Consider the following 18,142-nt stretch of genomic DNA (forward strand, 5'->3'; position numbering starts at 1 on the left):
CTTTTGGTTTATCTGTTTATCAATTGGTGCACACTTAGGTTGTTTTTACTTTTTGGCTATTATAAATAATGCTTCTGTGAACATTCATGTACAGTTTTTGTGTGAACACATATTTCCGTTTCTTTTGGATATATACCTAGAAGTGGAATGGCTGGATCATATGGTATCTCTATGTTTAAACTTTTGAGGAAGTCCCAAATGGTTTTCTAAAGCAGCTGCAACATTTTACGGTCTTACCTGCAGTGCTTGAGGGTTCCATTTTCTTCACATCCTCACCAACACTTGTCTGTCATTTTGGTTATAGCCAACCTAGCAGGTGTGAAGTTGTAGCTCATTGTGGTTTTGATTTATGCTTCCCTGGTGGTTAATGATTTTGAACATATTTTCATGCGCTTACTAACCACTTGTATATCTGTATCTGCTTTGGAGAAATGTCTATTCAGATCTATTTTTTTTTAATGTGTATTTACTTATTTATTTTGAGAGAGAGAGAGAGAGAGAGAGAGAGAGCAAGTGGGAGAGGCAGAGAGAGATGGGGACAGAGAGAATCCCAAGCAGGCTCTGCACCATCAGGGCAGAGCTTGAGGTGGAGCTTGAATTCACGAACCGTGAGATCATGACCTGAGCCAAAATCAAGAGTTGGTCGCTCAACTGAGCCACCTAGGTGCCCCTATTCAGATCTATTTTTAAAGTTGGATTCTTTGTTTTTTATCATAGAATTGTAAGTTATTTCTATATTCTTGATATTTATCCTTTCTCAGATGTATCAGTTGCAAATAGTTTCTCCCATTCTGTGAGTTATCTTTTCACTTTCTTGATGGTGTTCAATTTTGTTGATATCCAACTGATCAATCTTCTCTCTTACCTGTTGTGTTTTTGTGTCATATCTAAGAAATTCTTGCCTAACTCAAGGTTGTAAGGGGTCACTCCTATGTTTTCATCTAAGACCTTTATCGTTTCAGCTTTTACATTTAGGTCCATTGTCTTCTTCTTTTTTTTTTTTTTTAACACAAATCTTTAAACTTTGTGTAGTCACATCCATCATCTTTCTCCTTTTAGCTTGAGCTATTTGCATCTTATTTTAAAAATCCTTACCTACCTGAAGATCAAAAAGGTTTTCTATATTTTCTCCTACTAACTTCGGTTATTCTTCTACATTTACATCTTTAACCCAGTTGGATTTTGTTTTCATTATGGCTTTGTAATATATCTTAATATCTACCTTTTTGTTCTTTTTCAAACTTTTCTTAGCTTGTCATGGATTTATTCTTTAATAAATATTTTAAAATCTGTCTGTAAAGTTCACAAGTCTTTCTGAAGTTTTGATTAGAAATTAATTGAAATCATAGGTTCATCTGTAAAGAATTGACACCTTTTAGTGTCATGCCATCTCACTTGTGAGTATGGTCTATCTCTGCATTTATTCATGTTTCTTTTATATACTTTAATACAGTTTTTCAAATTTTCTCCACAAGTCTGTTATACATTCTTTATTAAGATAATTCCTAGAGAGGTGCCTGGGTGGTTCAGTCACTTGAGTGTCCAACTCTTGATTTCGGCTCAGGTCATAATCCCAGGATTGTGGGATTGCTCAGGTCATATTCCCAGAGTTGTGGGATCGAGTCCCATGTTGGGCTCCATACGGAGTGTGAAGCCTGCTTAAAATTCCCTCTATCGGGGCGCCTGGGTGGCGCAGTCGGTTAAGCGTCCGACTTCAGCCAGGTCACGATCTCGCGGTCCGTGAGTTCGAGCCCCGCGTCAGGCTCTGGGCTGATGGCTCAGAGCCTGGAGCATGTTTCCGATTCTGTGTCTCCCTCTCTCTCTGCCCCTCCCCCGTTCATGTTCTGTCTCTCTCTGTCCCAAAAATAAATAAACGTTGAAAAAAAAAAATAAAATAAAATAAAATTCCCTCTCTCTCCCTCTACCGTTTCACCCGCTCCTGCTCTTTTGCTCTCTCTTAAGAAACAAAAATTCCTAGATTCAATAATATTACTATTATAAGTGTTTTTTTTTATTTTTTCACATTGTTATAGGTTACACTGTTACATATCTTCTCTTTCTTTCTCTCTCTCTCTCTCTCTCTCTCTGTCTCTCTGTCTCTCTCTCTCTCTCTCACACACACACACACACACTCTCTCTCTCTCTTTCTCTCTCTCTGTCTCTCTGTCTCTCTCTCTTTGGTTGGTTACTGTTGGTGTGGAGAAGTGTAGTCAGTTGTTTTTAAGTTAGTCTCATATCCAGCTATCTTTTTGAACTCCTATTAATTCTAATAGTTTTTCTGTGGATTCTCTTGAGAGTTTTGTGTGAAATAACTATACCAGTTGCAAACACTGACAACTTTTGACTCGTTCCTTCCAATTTTATACTTGGTTTTACTTCTTATTATTTCCTTGTAGTGGTTAATTTTTCTATAATTCTATTACATGTTGGTGGCGATAGCTGGAATCCTTGTCTTGTTCCATTTCTTAAAAAGAATATATGTAGTTTCTCTATTAAGTATCATGTTAGCTATAGGTTTGTATCTCTTCCCTTAGGATCTGAGATATCAAGGAAAATAGATAAAATTCATGCATTAGTTTCCAATGAAAAATTTTGTAAGAAAATGCATCAATATGGGGCTAAAGTAATGAATAATGAAGCGATGAAGGAAAGAGGGTAGTGGGGAAGACAGGGGTTTGGTCTCCTAATTCTGTTTCAGCTCCCAAAAGCTGGTTCTTGTTTTGTTTAAGGTATTTATTTTTTAGTAGTCTCTATACCCAGTGTGGTGCTTGAACTCACAAACCCGAGATCAAGAGTTGCATGCTCCTCCAACTGAGGCAGCCAGGTGCCCCTTGTTTTTGTTTTTAACACGAATTAGCATTGAACTTTGTCAAATGATCTCTCTGTGTCTGGGGAGATAATCATCTGGGGAGATAATCGTCTTCCCCATACCAGTTTTCAATGTATTATTAGAGTGTATAATCTTAGCTACTGTAACAGCCCCAATGTTTCAGTGACTTAAACCAATAATGCTATTTATTTATCACTCAAGACACAGTCGAAGGTGTTGGGAAGATAGTAGGCTCTCCTTCACTTAGTTGTTCAGGAACCCAGGCTCTTTCTAGCCAGTTGCTTCCCCAACTGCTAGGGCCTAAGTCCTTCAGCGAGTTCTCTATGATGGCAAGAGAGGACACGTATCACTACTCCTCTCATTCCGTTGACGAGGACTAGTCACCTGGTCCCACGTATTTTACTTTTTTTTTTTTTTTACTTTTTTTTTTTTTCAACGTTTATTTATTTTTTTTGGGACAGAGAGAGACAGATCATGAACGGGGGAGGGGCAGAGAGAGAGGGAGACACAGAATCGGAAACAGGCTCCAGTCTCTGAGCCATCAGCCCAGAGCCTGACGCGGGGCTCGAACTCACGGACCGTGAGATCGTGACCTGGCTGAAGTCGGACGCTTAACCGACTGCGCCACCCAGGCACCCCTGGTCCCACGTATTTTAAGGTGGCTGGGAAGTTTAATGGTATTCCCAGGAGGCAAAGGACAACAGAGAGATGTTGAGCAGTAGTAACTTCTTCCATAATCCATTAATGTAGTGAATTACATTGAGAGATTTTCTGACTTTGAACCATTTTTAAATATTTTATTATGATATATTCTTAATACTTTTTTGGATTTGGTTAGGTAATATTTTATTTGGGTGTTTGGCATCCATGTTTAGAAGTGAAACTGGCCCATAGTTTCTTTTTATGAACAGTCCATATTCCAAATTTCAAAATTATAGCAACATTAGGTTGGGTGATGTTTCCTCCTTTTTTTTTTTTTTTTTTTTTTTAGTTTTCCAGAGTAACACATTTAAGGAAAGAGTGTCTGTTCTTTGGAAGGTAGTAGGATGCTCTTGTAAAACGTCATAGCCCTGAAACTTTATGGAGAATAAGTTTTTTAGATTACTTTGGTTTTGGAGTGCCTGGGTGGCTCAATCGATTAAGCATCTGACTCTTGATCTCAGCTCAAGTCTTGATCTCTGGGTCATGAGTTCAAGCCTCATGTTGGGCTCTGTGCTGGGCATGAAGCCTACTAAAGAAAGAATAGAATAGAATAGAATAACTTCAATTTCTTAAATGGTTATTCACATTTTTATGCCAATTTTGGCATTTTTTTCTAGAAATGTATTGATTTCATCTTTGTTTTCAAAATGTATTTTGTAGTACATTGTAGTACAGTAAAATGTAGTTATTTACAGTTATATAGTTATTTATAGTTATATAGAAAAATACAGTTATATTGTTCTTTTATAGGTTTTTAAATGTCTGTCATATTTGTCATGCCTTTTTTTTTCTGTAGTCTTTTTTACCCCCATATTATTCTTGTTCTGTCTCCCTGTGTTCAAAGAAATACTTTGATCGTGATGAGCCATGATACATAGAATTGTTGAATCACTGGATTGTACACCTGAAACAAATATAAAAGTGTATGTTAACCCTACTTAAAATTAAAAACTTAATTAAAAAATAAATTCAAATTCAAAAAACCTCACAAAGAAATACTTTTATTTTATTAATCACCTTTATTTTTTGTTCTGTGTGTCTTCTATTTCACTGATTCTGCCCTTATATTTATTATTTCATTCCTTCTTATTTCTTTGGTTATATGCTATTTGTAATAGATTCAGTGTAGGCACTTGTAAAGTGAGATAGGAAAACCTGCTCCTGTCTCCTATAATCGCACTCTTTATAGGCAACCACCATTACCAAATTAGTGTTTTTCTGGATCCTTTTCTCTGCTTATGCATTTTTCTACAACTTTTCTAAACTATGAATGTCCTGGGCCTCTTTTCCTGGTGTACACACACACACACATACATCCATTAAAATGGTATATCATAATTTATTTACTTGTTTTCCAACTAATAGGAAATTAAGTTGAAAGTCTTGGTTTTTTAATAGTAGAGTTTAATTGACATGCAAGTAAAACCTTGGTTTACGAGCATAATTCATTCCAGAGGCATGCTTGTAAACCAAAGCACTTGTGTATCAAAGCAAATTTCAAGAACCATCGGCTCAGTTGTGATCAGGTAACATTTGGTGTCATGTACTACTCATATTGCAAGACATCGCTCATTTATCAAGTTAAAATTTATTAGAAATGTTTGCTTGTCTTGGCACTGGCAGAACAAGTTACTCACAATTCAAGGTTTTACCATATATTTATTTTGGGCCTTATTTCTGCCTTCTTGTTTTGCCAAATATTTATCATGAGTTCTTCCTTTTCTTTTTGTTCTTATGACTTTTTCTGGATTAATCAAGGTATCTGTTTCCATTCCTTCCTTCTTTTTTTTTTTTTTTTTAGTTTATTTATTTATTTTAGAGAGAGGGAGAGGAAGTGTGTACTTATACAAGCAGGGGAGGGGCAGAGAGAGAGAGAGGGAGAGAGAGAATCACAAGCAGGCTCCATGCTGTCAGCACAGAGCCAGATGCGGGGCTCGATCCTATGAATAGTGAGATCATGACCTGATCCAAAATCAAGAGTCACACGGATGCTCAACTGACTGAGCCACCCGGGCGTCCCTCTTCTTTCTTTTTATTTAATGAGTTGGAATTCTGTACCTTACAGGGAGCCCTCTTTAATTTCTTAAGCATAAACAAATTTATGTTTTCCTATAAACACCAAAAGTTAATCAGAACCTCTAACCTCTTCCCAAACATAAGAAACTTTTTATGTTTTTAATTCTCTTGTCCCTTACTTTCCCTCATAGGTGCAAACACACATTAAGTGTCTGCCTAGGAATTACTGAAATAATCTGGAAGCTTCCTATTGTTATTAATTCTTCATACTTCAGAATATACTTTTCTATTTCTATTTTAGAAATCTTTTGTTAACAATTGCATTCATCTGTACAAGTGCATTAAACTGCATTTGTGCAGTGGCCCTATCACATTAGGATAGGAAGGCTCACACATATGTTTCTTTTAGAGTTTTCATTAACTTTCTGAATTATTTATAGTGATTGGTGTCTCGTGAGTAATGCTTCTCTGGCTTCCTTATTTCTCAAAAGTCTACTTTGGAATCCATGCTATTCTGAGCCTCATTTGACCTTTGCTGGCACAAAAACATTCTGAAGTATTTGCAAATGCTAGTCACTTCCTCATGTTTTACTTAGTTTACTTTAGCTTGGTTAAACCAAGAGCAATATCAGTTTGTGTAAACTTACCACTAACTGAAGGTTCATGTAATCGTCCTGCCCCAGGGTCAGAGACTGGCTAGAGGAATATGAAAATCGCTTTGAAAATTCAGCTGGTGAATATCTTACACTATAACGCTTAACGTTTTAACATTTGTGTTTATAATACTTAACTATTTGAGGTTGGAGCCAAGTGGGCACTCTTACATTAAAACTGTGGTGAAACTAATCTGGATGGTGTTTATCAAAAGCTTTTTTTTTATTGTAATTTTTAAAAGATTTTATCTTTAAGTAATCTCTACACCCAACATGTGGTTCGAACTCACAACCCCGAGATCAAGAGTCACTTGCTCCTTCGACTGAGCCAGCCAGGTGCCCCTATCAAAAGCTTCTTAAAGTGTCGACATCTTTTATTGCAATAATTCTACTTCTAGAACTATATTCTAAGACATGTTCCTATGAGAGGTGATGTCAGGTGGTGCAGGGTAATTCCAGGTGGAACACATATGTGGCGTTGTCTCACAGGATTTGCATATTGAGAAAGTTATTCATTCCCTGTCAATTCCTTTTCAGTGTTCTGATCAAGGGAGGGAGAAAGCTGTCAGTTTGGTGCTGATATGTCTCTAACACCTCTCTAAACTTTCCCAATCTCCCTTTTGATATCAAAGAATGAGCAAAAGGATAGCAATATCTTAACTATATTTTCACAACGGTTTTTTGTTTTCCATTGTGTTTGTCTGTAAGATTGCCTTCCTTTATGACATAAGATGCTGGTTTTCCATTTATAGTAGTAAATAAAGTTTGCTTTTAAGATTCATTTATTATTTAAGGGCAGGAATTAATTAATTTAAAGAGAAATATTAAGTATAGTACATATGGTATTTAATTTTGGTGAAATAGTTATGGTGACGTAGGGATGACTAAAACGTGCAAAACATGACACTAAAGAACAATCAGAGCTTCAGATACAGATTTTAAAAATTTTTTAATGTTTTATTTATTTTTGAGACAGAGAGAGAGACAGAGCATGAGCAGGGGAGGGGCAGAGAGAGAGGGAGACACAGATTCGGAAGCAGGCTCCAGGCTCTGAGCTGTCAGCACAGAGCCTAATGCGGGGCTCAAACTCACGAACTGTGAGATCATGACCTGAGCCAAAGTCGGATGCTCAACCGACTGAGCCACCCAGGCGTCCCCAGATACAGATTTTAAATGGAGTGTTCTTATATAGGAAGCTGTTCCTCTCAGTGAGACTTCTGCTATCAGAAAATTGGAAACCAGGGCGGTCAGGTGGCTCAGTTGATTGAGTGTTTGATCTTGATTTCGGCTCAGGTCATGATCCCAGGGTTGTGGAATCAAGCCCCACATCAAGCTGGGTTGGAGATACATATGTTTAAATTTGGATGTCTCCTTGCTAGGTTTACAAAACCTCTGTTGGGAAGAAAAATATGTTCACTGCAAGGTCTAATGCTTGGCAGAAACAATTTCTACCTTTTGCCTAGTAGAAATTCCTAGTGAACTGCAGAACTTTTTTCTCGAACCTATTGGATTCTTTTGTGGGAATGGGGTCAGCAGGTCCCTATTGAGAGACTAGATGATGTCTGTTTCTGAGAGTGGTCTCACTGCCTTGGTGCAGGCTTCCTCTTTCTACAAAGGATGCTGGGCCCTGGCCAGGGCCAGACAGCCTGGTCCTGAGCCTCAAGAAGGCCTATTGCAGCATTCCAGTGACATCTGCCAGGTTGTAGCAAGACCTTTGACTGGCCAACTCCCCCTTTTCTAGGGTCCCTCAACTCCTCTCCACCCCCAATGCCACCACTGCTGTGATTCAAATTGTCACATCTCTTGCCTGGATAACACAGTGACCTCCAACTGGTCCCTACTTCTCATTACCTCTTGACTATTTTGTCACAGAAGCCAATGTGTGTTAGTCTCTTATGGCTGCTATAACAGATTACCACAAAGTCTGAAGGTCAAAGTCCTAAAATCAAAGTTTCATCAGGGCTGTGTTCCTTTTGGAGGCTCTGGAGGAAAATCATTTAGTTGCCTCTTCCAGCTTTTTGAGGCTTCCTGCGTTCCTTGGCTCATGGCCCCTTCTTCCATCTTTCGAACCAACAAGTCTTTCTCAGGTTGTACTGCTCTGATGCTCCTCTTCTATAGTCACATCTCCATCTGCCTCCCTCTTGTAAGGACACCTGTGATTACATTGGGCCCACCTACATAATCCAAGATCATCTTCCCTTCTCAAGATCCTTAATGTATCACATTCTGCCTTTTTCCATGTTAGGGGATATATTCACTACTTGCAGGGATTCAGACATCAACATCTTTGGAAGGGCCATTATTCAGCCTACCACGTAGTACAGCATTTTAAAAACACACACACATCCAATCACATTACTCCTCTGCCTAAAATTCTCACGTGGTGCTCCAGTCCTCAGAGGATGCAAGCCTCTCAGGGCTGGGGGTGCCATACAAGGGCTGCCTCCCCGTACCTCCTCTCTCCCTACCCAGCCTCTGGCTTGCTGTCTGTGTTCCAGCCTTTGCACGTGTTTTTTACCCTACACTCCATTCCAGGTCTTCCCAAGGCTTCAGACAAGATCAGGCCTCTTTAGGATGCTCTCATAGTGGCTTGCGCCTTTCTGCTGTCACACTTAACCACAGGTCGTTATACCTTCGCATTTATTTCAGTGATCATTTGATTAATATATGCTTCTCCTATGTGAGTAGGTACTCCATACAGGCAAGGACCATGTGTGGGTTTTGCCCTTTGTTGGATCCCAGCACAATGTCCTGCTTATGGTAGATGGTTAATAAGTACATGGGGATAAATGAATAAGTAAATGCATATCAATGGTTTTGTCATCACCCTCTGTTCCCTTACCCTGCTGCTGCTTCTGCACAGCATTTATTGCTCCTTCTCTTGTCACATCCCTCCACCAGAATGGAAGCCCACGTTAGAAGGGACTTTGTCTTTTGGGTTCATTCCAGGTCCTAGAGCAGTGTCTGGTCCATAACAGGTGCTTGATAAATGAGGGATGCATGATATGCAGGATGCTCAGATCCTCTCTCAAAGTTTTCATAGCTGACCCCTCTTTGAAATTGGTCATTATCAAGTTCTTCATTTTAATTATTCATATGATAACTTACTAATCAGGCAAAGCAGCAGAGACCTTTAAAATATTCAATTTTTTAAAAAGTTTATTTATTCTGAGAGAGAGTGAGCAGGGGAGGGGCAGAGAAAGGGAGAGAGAGAGCAGGTTCCCTGCTGTCAGTGCAGAGCCAGACTTGGGGCTCGATCCCACAAACTGTGAGATCATCACTGGAACCGAAATCAAGAGTCACACACTTAACAGACTGAGCCACTCAGGCGCCCCTAAAACATTTTTGTGAGGATTAAATGAGTTACTAAATGTAAATCATTTGGAGCAGTGTCCGGTACTTGGTGAGCTCTGTGTAAGTTTGCTTGTTGTTGCTATTAAGAAATGCTTGAGTCCTTGATAGTTTACAATTTACAGTTCTTACTCTGTCGTGACTCTGTGGTGGGATCACAAACTGAACTGAGTGGGTTCTCCTGGCTCCTGCACCTGGGTGGACCCAGCTGTTGCAGCTGCCTGTGGACAGGCCAGGGGTGGGAGTGGGGGAGGGCAGTTGGTAGGCCCTTCAGGTGGATGATTTGGTTCATGACTTGTGCTTTTTCTTGTTTTGCCTGCAGATGGCAGCACGCCCTGGACTTGTCTGCACCGCAAGCAGCCCTGAGGAGGGACAGCAGGGAGACAAGAAAATGGACTCCCCTCTGCAACCTGCAATGTGAGCAGTTGTGTGAGGATTGTTGATGTCCTGTTTCGACCCCATTCGCCCTCCACAGATAATAATTCTAAGTTTCCTATTTGGGAATAAGAGTACTTTCTGTCCAGAAGGCTAAGGCCATTGTGCTGCTTCTTGGCATTGTGATGAGATCTAGGAGAGACTTCCTGATTTTCAGCACCTGCTTGGTTTGATGCTGTTCTTTCCTGACTCGCAACCGCTTTAGGGCCGTGTGTGACAGGGATTCTGTGACAGTTTCCTTCAGTGTCACTAGTCCTTCTTTGCAAGGAGCTTGATGATCCCTGTCCTTCATCCTACCCTCTGCCTGCTTTGCCCCAAGACTCTGTGTGTCAGGCACTGCTATGCGGTTTATATCTCATTTGGCCCCCACAAAAACCTGGTCAAATAGCAAATATTATTCCTTTGTTACAAATGTAGAACCAGGGCCCAGAGATTAAATTATGTACAGAGGTAATATGTGGCAAGCCAGGGTGTGCAGCCCAAGGTCTCTGTCACTCTTGCCTCTTATCAGAAAATGAGGCTGGCCACCTATGGGTAGAGGATGAATCATATTTGTGCTTGTAGACCAGAAAAAGGAACAAAGTAGAAGTAATGGAAAACAAAATTAGAGTCCCTAAATAACCTCACTCTCTTAAATCTACATCCTAACTTCACATAATCCTATTTTTATTTATTTCTTTTAACCTGAATTATTGACACACTAGCAAAATTTGCCTTTGTTACTATTTGCCTTATGCATATCCTTGTGTACTTGGCGCAAGGTAGCTTTATGGTTCATTTGAAGGGTCTGGAACCTCCATAAATCAGACAAGTGGGAAGAGTCTTCCTCTGTGTGCGGAAGGTCTGGTGACCCATCTGAGAGTGCACCCGGTGACGACCCTGAGCGCCCTGAGTGTGACCCTGTCTCAGCTTACCTCTGATGACTGGTACAACCCACAGCTGAAGTGTCGCCCATGTCAGTTATGTTATAACCCAGACCACTCATAAGTGCCTCCTGGTATCGGAGCATTCTAAAATGCTACAGTTAAAACTGTGGCCAGTGGAAGAAGAGCTGTTCTTTGTCCCGGGGGCATCTTCCTGAGTGCTACTTTGGGGCACTTCTCTAGCCCCTCAGCACAAAGAGCCTCAAGGACACATTCACTGTGGATGTTTCAAACCAGTAGATTGACACCAATCACTTTCACAAGCAACAGTCACTAGCCTGTGTGAGATATTTTTTCCTTGTACTTTTTTTTTTTTTTAACAGCTTTACTGAGCTATAGTTCTCACACCATACAATTCATCCATTTAAAATGTATGATTAAGGGGCGCCTGGGTGGCTCCATCAGTTAAGCATCCGACTTCAGCTCAGGTCATGATCTCATGAGTTCAAGCCCCTCATTGGGCTCTTTGCTGTCAGGACAGAGCCTGCCTCGGATCCTCTGTCTCCCTCTCTCTCTGACCCTCCCCCACTCATGTGTTCTCCCTCTCTCTCTCTCTCTCTCTCTCTCAAAAATAAACAAAAAAAATATATGATTGAATGGCTTTTAATATATTCATAGTTATGCATCCATCACCAGAGTCAATTTTATAACATTTTCATTACCCCAAAAGAAAGTGTACCCCTAAATTGTCACCCACCTCCACTCTCCCGATTTCCCCACGCCACTGGCAGCCACTCATCTACTTTCTGTTTCTAGACATCCTATACTGGATATTATAGAAATAGAGCCACACCACCTGTGATCTTCTGCGTCTGGCTTCTTTCACTTCACACCATGTCACAGCATGTGTCAGTGCTCCATTCCTTTTCATTGCCAAGTAATATTCCATTGTGTGGATATACTGTCTTTGGGCTCTCATTCATCATTTGATGGACATTTGGGTTGATTTCAGTTTTGGCTGTTATAACACTATGAATATTTTGGAGTGTGGGTTTTTGTGGGGGCCATGATTGTAAGTTGTAAGTTTTATGACTGTAAGTTGTAATGAGCAATTCCAGTTTTTAAAGATTTAAGAGAGGAATAGAACTATGTCAGAGTTGTTTGTAACTTAAAGGGACAATTTTTTTGTGTAGATGTAGATTTCCATTCAGAGAGATTAACTATATAACACAAGGTTAAAATCAAAAGGTGTCTAGATCTAATTCTCCATATCACTTGAGTTTTCTGAGTTCTATGTTTTACTATTTTTGTAAAAAAAAAAAAATAGGCTGGGGCGCCTGGGTGGCTCAGTTGGTTAAGTATCGACTCTTTGTCAACTCAGATCATGATCTCATGGTTCATGGGTTCAAGCCCCTCATCAGGCTCTGCACTGATGGTATGAAGCCTCCTTGCTATTCTCTCTCTCCCTCTCTGTCTGTCCCTCCTCATCCTCCCCCCCTCCCCTCTCTCAAAATAAATAAATAAACTTTAAAAAAATTAGGAAAGAAATATGTATTGGTCCTGAGGTCTCACTTGAAATGTTGTGGAATTAGTCTGGGTGGAAGGTGGTACAAGGATTTTTTTCTGGGTGTGTTTGGCTGCTGGGTGGTTGAGGTGGAAGCCGGGACCAGAGAGAGGAACGAGGTGGGAGGAGAATCTGGGTGATGTGTGACACCCATCTGCCTTCAGCCCAGCTTCCCCTGGCCCACCCTCATGGCTGCAGGGCACTGACTGGTAATACTTAGTATGGTTATTGCTTGTTAACTGGGTGACGTGCTTCACAGCTGAGAACCTCTGTGTCCAGTTTCACTCTGCTTCTGACTCACAAAGCTCTGGTGTTGAGCTGTTGGTTTTTAGTAAAAGCAGGTGTTAGGAAGAATATACTAAAGGACGAATCAAGCCCCTAAGGGACTTTGATAGATGCAGTACTAAAAAACATTTCCGGGCTGTTTTTTGTTATTATGTTTGTTTTGTTTTGTTTTGTTTTGTTTTTTTAAACAGGACTTAACAGTTTTCAGTTTAACTGTGTTTTCCTTCCTGAAATCTCTAAGTGAGGCCAGTCCTTGTGATTTATTCTATGCATTGTTTTTAGGGAGTTCCTCTACTTCTCATGTCTCGGTTGAAGTTAGACAGCATTGTTTTTCTTTTCACACCAACCATACCTGCAGAAATAGGAGTGATTTGAGTTTGCCTCCAATTTCTTTCTTTATCTCTATTTTCCTTCCTGTGGGGGTGTTTTAACTGAATTCTGACTTCAGGTGAGTCAACAGGAATTTTTATGTATCATTCAATGCATGACAGGAGAGATATCATAAGAGATGGTAGCCCTCAAGGATCCCACCTTCTGGTTTGAGAGTCAAAGCTTTGTTCCTACCTGTTGACATACAGTACTAACACCTCTGAGTGCCCAATTGTGAATGGCCAGAGAAGCCCAAGTGAGGGAACGCTTTGTGAGGCCTGCCCCTGAGACTTTAGTAAACTCAAATGGGAGAAAGAAAGTGGGTAATAGTCGTAGGCATACAGGCATGACAGCAAACTGGAGTTGGGAGGCGTGATGATGAGTAGGGTAGTTCACAAGATTTGGGTGATGGTAGGATTTGACTATCAAGCCAAGCAGTTTGACTTTAATAACTCTAAAGAATACGAAGTAAGGGGGCGCCTGCTTGGCTGAGTCAGTGGAGCATGCAACTCTTGATCTTGCAGTTGTGAGTTTGAGCCCCACGTTGGGTATAGAGATTACTTAAAAAAGTATTTTAAAAAAAAAGAATAGGAAGTAAAGACTTTTGAACAGGAACACAAGCTTACTGTTTAAAGGAGAGACTTTTGTTTCCATTTTACACCTGAGGAAACCAGTGCTTTTCAAATATTTTCTTTTCAAATAATTCTCCAAGGTCACATGGCTAGTGGAGGTTGGATCCCCCAGAGCCCAGGGTAGATATATATATGTGTGCACTGGCCTGAATCTTCAGATCACCAAGGCTTCAGCCAGCTCCACCCTTGTGTGACCCTGGGAGTCTATACATGACTGCATTTGTTTGTCAGCGTCACTCCCTGGGCTGAACTGATAAGGGGGAGATGGGGGATTTGGGGTAAGTCACTTCCCAGCCTTTATGAAGCCCTAGGAAAGCAGGGGCAGGCACCCAGCCAGGCCTCCATAGTCTGCACAACAACAGTCCAGGCACGTTCCAAGAGCTGCAGAGAGTGCCTGAGGAGTTTTGGAGCTACAGGTCCCTGGGCAAGCCTTTCCTCCAAAATGGGAGCCGCAGGGCTGATTGTGATCTGGGCAGGGTGTCAGCACAGCTGCAGCCACAGCACAAGTCGACTCTTGTCACTGCCCTGATCCTTTAGTGCAGGCAGGAGAACAAGAGGACTCCGTCTGTACTGAAGTTTTCCATTCATTCCTTTGCTCACTCCTTCACAGACTATGCAACAAATAGTTAAGTACCTAAGATGTCCTGAGCCGCCTTAAGGCAACACACAAAACAACCTGAGTCCCTGGGTTGCCTTTGCTTGATCCTTCTGGTCTCACCTATGGAATTTGAGTAGGCAGAGCATTCCTGTCCAACGGGAGAGAGAAAGGAAAAAAATGAGTTACTGAGGGTTTTCCTCATCTTAGAGGTCTCTGATTCTGTAGACAGATCTCACAGAAGGTTCTTAAATGGATTAGGAATATCCCTTAAATCATGTCCAGGGGGTTGCAATTTGTATTTCTATTATGCAGCGCACCCCTCCTCTTTTTTTTTTCTTTCAAAACACTTTTACTTCTGTCCTTGATCTTTATGAATTAATTCTTTATGTCACAGTAGATATACAGACATGATACTGAGACCCACGTCTACCTTTACTAACAGTGGACCCTGGTTCCTCCAAAATTTCCTTGTCTGAAAACGGGAATGAAAACAGTACCTACCTTAGAGGGCACTCCAGGGATAGAGGTGACGATGCTCCTGGCACAGGGCCTGGCTCAGAGAAAAACCTCAGGGAATGATGGTTACAATGATGACTGTCTGTAATTATTCCCATTTAACAGGAAGGAAAGCCTTAGACCTGGGAGGTTAAGTGACTTGCTTAAGGTCATGTAGAGAGTTAGAGGCAAAGCTGGAAGTAGGAGCCAGGGCTTACGGGGTCCCAGGCCAGTGCTCTGGCCTTGGGATTCATTTTGGTCTCCAAGAGAAAATGTTAATACACATGGGTAATTGTGTCTGAGGCTAATCCTCTGGTAGCTGGTTTTGGCTTTTATCGGGGATTGGAGGGCAAGGCTTCCTCTACACACAAGATTCTCAATCCCGGGCACCTGTGGGAGCAGAGGATTGGGGGCCTCCTTCTTTGTTTTCTGAGAGGCATAGTGGGCCTGGGGGCGGTGTGATTCCAGTACTCCTCTGCTCCACCCTTGCCTGGTGCTGGCCAGATCCTGCGGACCCCCCTGGGGCTTCACAGGGACCAAGCCTGGCCTGGGGTGGGTGCTGGGCTAGGCATGCAGATGGCAGCTGGGTGCTCTAGAATTCTCCATCCTTGAGCAGAGCTGGGCCCTTACTGCTGTAGGAGGACTCTCAGGCTTAAGCCTGGGAACTGGGTATGGGAGGAGTCTCCTTAAAACCCTTTGAAAAAAGAAACCTGACACTTGCCATTGGGGCAGGGGCAGCAGATGTCCCTTGCAGCTTCCCTGGTCACCCTGTGGTCAGAGGACTGTTCCCATTGGTCTTAGGTACACAGTGGGGTGCCCTTACTGCTGGTAAGGGAGAGTTAAGAACTGCCCAGATGGGTTTTCCCAGGAAGTGGATAGCACTTGGAATTTTGCTTCAGGTGGGATAGTGCAGTGGAGAAGTCCACAGTCAGGCCTGGATTTGAATCCCAGCTCTGCTTCCCTGCGTGCAGGGGTGGATGGGTGGGGCATGCTTGGAAAGTTATTTAGCCCCTTTAGTTCTCAGTTTCTATATCTGTAAAATGGGAATGAGAATACCTACCTCACACATATGCAGTATGAAATAAAGTAACATATGCAAACGTGCATGTGCATGGCCTGTTGTGGCTATTTTTATCATTCTTATTGTTATTAAGCACATCACTGGGCTCCACTAATACGTGGGTGGAAACAGCTTTCACGTGTGGCTCAGCCTCGCAGAGGCTGTGCATCTGCCATGACTCAGGAGCTTAAAATGAGCCGAGGAGCTTAAACCTCTCTTTGCTGTATTGTTATGTGCAGTCATTTCTGTTATCTGGGGGGGATCATTCGGTTCCTGCTGCTGTGTAATGCCATGTCATCTTTCACAGTTTCTTCTCTTTTTAGTTTGGTGTTTTTGAATGAAAAAAATAACTATATAGCTAAAACATATTGAGGGTTTACTCTAATAAAGTTTTACTTATATTATCTTCTTTAATTCATGTAACAACCAAATGAAGAGACAGAGGTTGAATGATGCCCTAGGCTACACTGCTTTTGTACAGCAGACCCCAGCTTCCCAGGCCCAACGCCAGAGCCCGCACTCAGCCCCTGCCTGCCTCCCTTAACAGGGCAGTGGTTGACTTTGGTGGCCTCGAGAGATCACGTAGTCTGGTCTGTCCCCCAGCCCCCTCTCTGGACGAAGCTGTGTGCCACAGAGGTGAACATCTGCCTGACCTTAGAAGCTTCTCTGAGGACACTGCAGATCCTGTTCGGAAGCCATTTTAGGGTCTGTAGGGACAGTGGCTTCGTCCTCAGTCCTCTTGCAGTGTCCCCTTCAGGCTATCCATACATCCTCAGGAGTAGTTAGGGACTCACTTTGAGAGTGTGCTCAGTCCTGGGTTGGGCACAGACAGCAAGGGTGACGTTCCACTGGTATGTGGATGGTGGGGCCTTCTGCTGCTGTGTCTGTGGTATGTGGCATCCAGTGCTGGTGTAACCAGACATCGTCTCCGCCTTCCCTCCAACTGAGTCACCAGACCACAGCTGGCTCCTTCCTCACAGGTTTGTGTCTACTGGGCTCTGAGAGCAGAGAGGTGGCCTGTGGGCCAACTGGATGGCTTGAGGAGCTGAGTGGCTGTATCCAGCCTGGCCTGCGGTCCCTGACGTGACTGGGGTGGGTGGATCAGCTCCGACCACAGCAGCCACTGAGGGGTTTTTTAGGGACCTTGAGGCCTGAGAACTAACATACACCCCCCGGGTGTGCCTTCATGCAATGAGCACTTATTGAGCATCCACTGTGTGCCTCAGGAGACCGTGTGAAAGAGACCTCACGTGTGAGTTGGTGTAGTGCTGCTTCCTGCCCAGCGGGCAGGGCCACCAGTGGCCACCAGGGAGCTCCACTGCTCTCAGAAGGATCCAAGGCTGATAGAGGGGCCGGGTTGGCTGTGTTTCTGTTTATCTGAGCAGCTTCCATGACAACCAGGAGATAAATACCTGAGGTCAAGCAAAGCCTGGAGCAAGATTAGGTGTCTGGATAGGGTGGGGCCTATACTGTGATTTGGAGACCCTTAAGTGACCAGAATCTTCCAGGTGGCCTATTCAACCTATCTAATTAGTTTTTTAGTTAATTAATTGATGCCCCACCCAATTCCAGGAAGGATTTAAAGTGGCTCCATTCAGCAGGTGTTTTAGAGGGAAGAAGGTATCCTAAGCTTGCTCTCAGTGAAATGTTGGGGTTTAGTCCCCACATGGGTCATATACCAGCTGCCAGCTCAGCTCCATGCTCCCAGGTCTGGCTCCCTGAGAAGCACAGCCTTTGCAGCTTCTATAATCACCTCCTGGGCCCTTTGCAACAAGTGGCCCCCCGACACCTTCCTGCCTTGAGGCAAATCATGTGACTTAAGAGAAGCAAATCTGACCTCAATTACCAGGTGCAAATATCAGTCACTGGGAGTAACCAGGAGGCCAGCGTCCCTGGTTGTTTCAGCCTCTGGCGTTAAATATTAAGAGTGCACTGTTCAGGGTGTGATAAAGGCTGTCTCTAACAGTTTATGATTTCCAGTAAACCAGAGGGCTTCAAGGAAGGCCCAGGGGCAGGTGAGAGACTCCAAGCCTGGCCCACCACTGAGCTGGCAGAGCAATTTCTGCAGGAATAGGAGGGGCGGGCGCAGGGCCCCAGCTTCTCAAAGGGCCAGAGAGCCCTTTCCCAGCAGAGCCAGAGAGCCACACTGCCCAGCCACCATGAAGCAGGGCCGGTTTCTGCAGCTAGCCACACAGTGATGTGCACTCTGGGGGTGGCCATATGGGGAAAGGAAGACATCTATCTGCAGTGCTGTGGCCATTGTGCCTGCTTCCTGCTACCCAGCTGCCA

General features: G+C 42.8%; 1 protein-coding gene across 1 annotated transcript in view; it reads left to right on the top strand.

Moving 5' to 3' along the window:
- LOC123579123 (translation initiation factor IF-2-like) overlaps positions 1-18,142 on the top strand; it is a 66,205-nt gene that overhangs the window by 4,203 nt on the left and 43,860 nt on the right. Inside the window, exon 3 of the mRNA XM_045442740.1 lies at positions 9,875-9,969. Within this exon, the coding sequence (XP_045298696.1) occupies positions 9,875-9,969 (95 nt within the window). The remainder of the gene's footprint in view (positions 1-9,874; positions 9,970-18,142) is intronic.

This window comes from Leopardus geoffroyi, chromosome A1 (genome assembly GCF_018350155.1).
Source record: "Leopardus geoffroyi isolate Oge1 chromosome A1, O.geoffroyi_Oge1_pat1.0, whole genome shotgun sequence".
Taxonomy (NCBI): Eukaryota; Metazoa; Chordata; class Mammalia; order Carnivora; family Felidae; genus Leopardus; species Leopardus geoffroyi.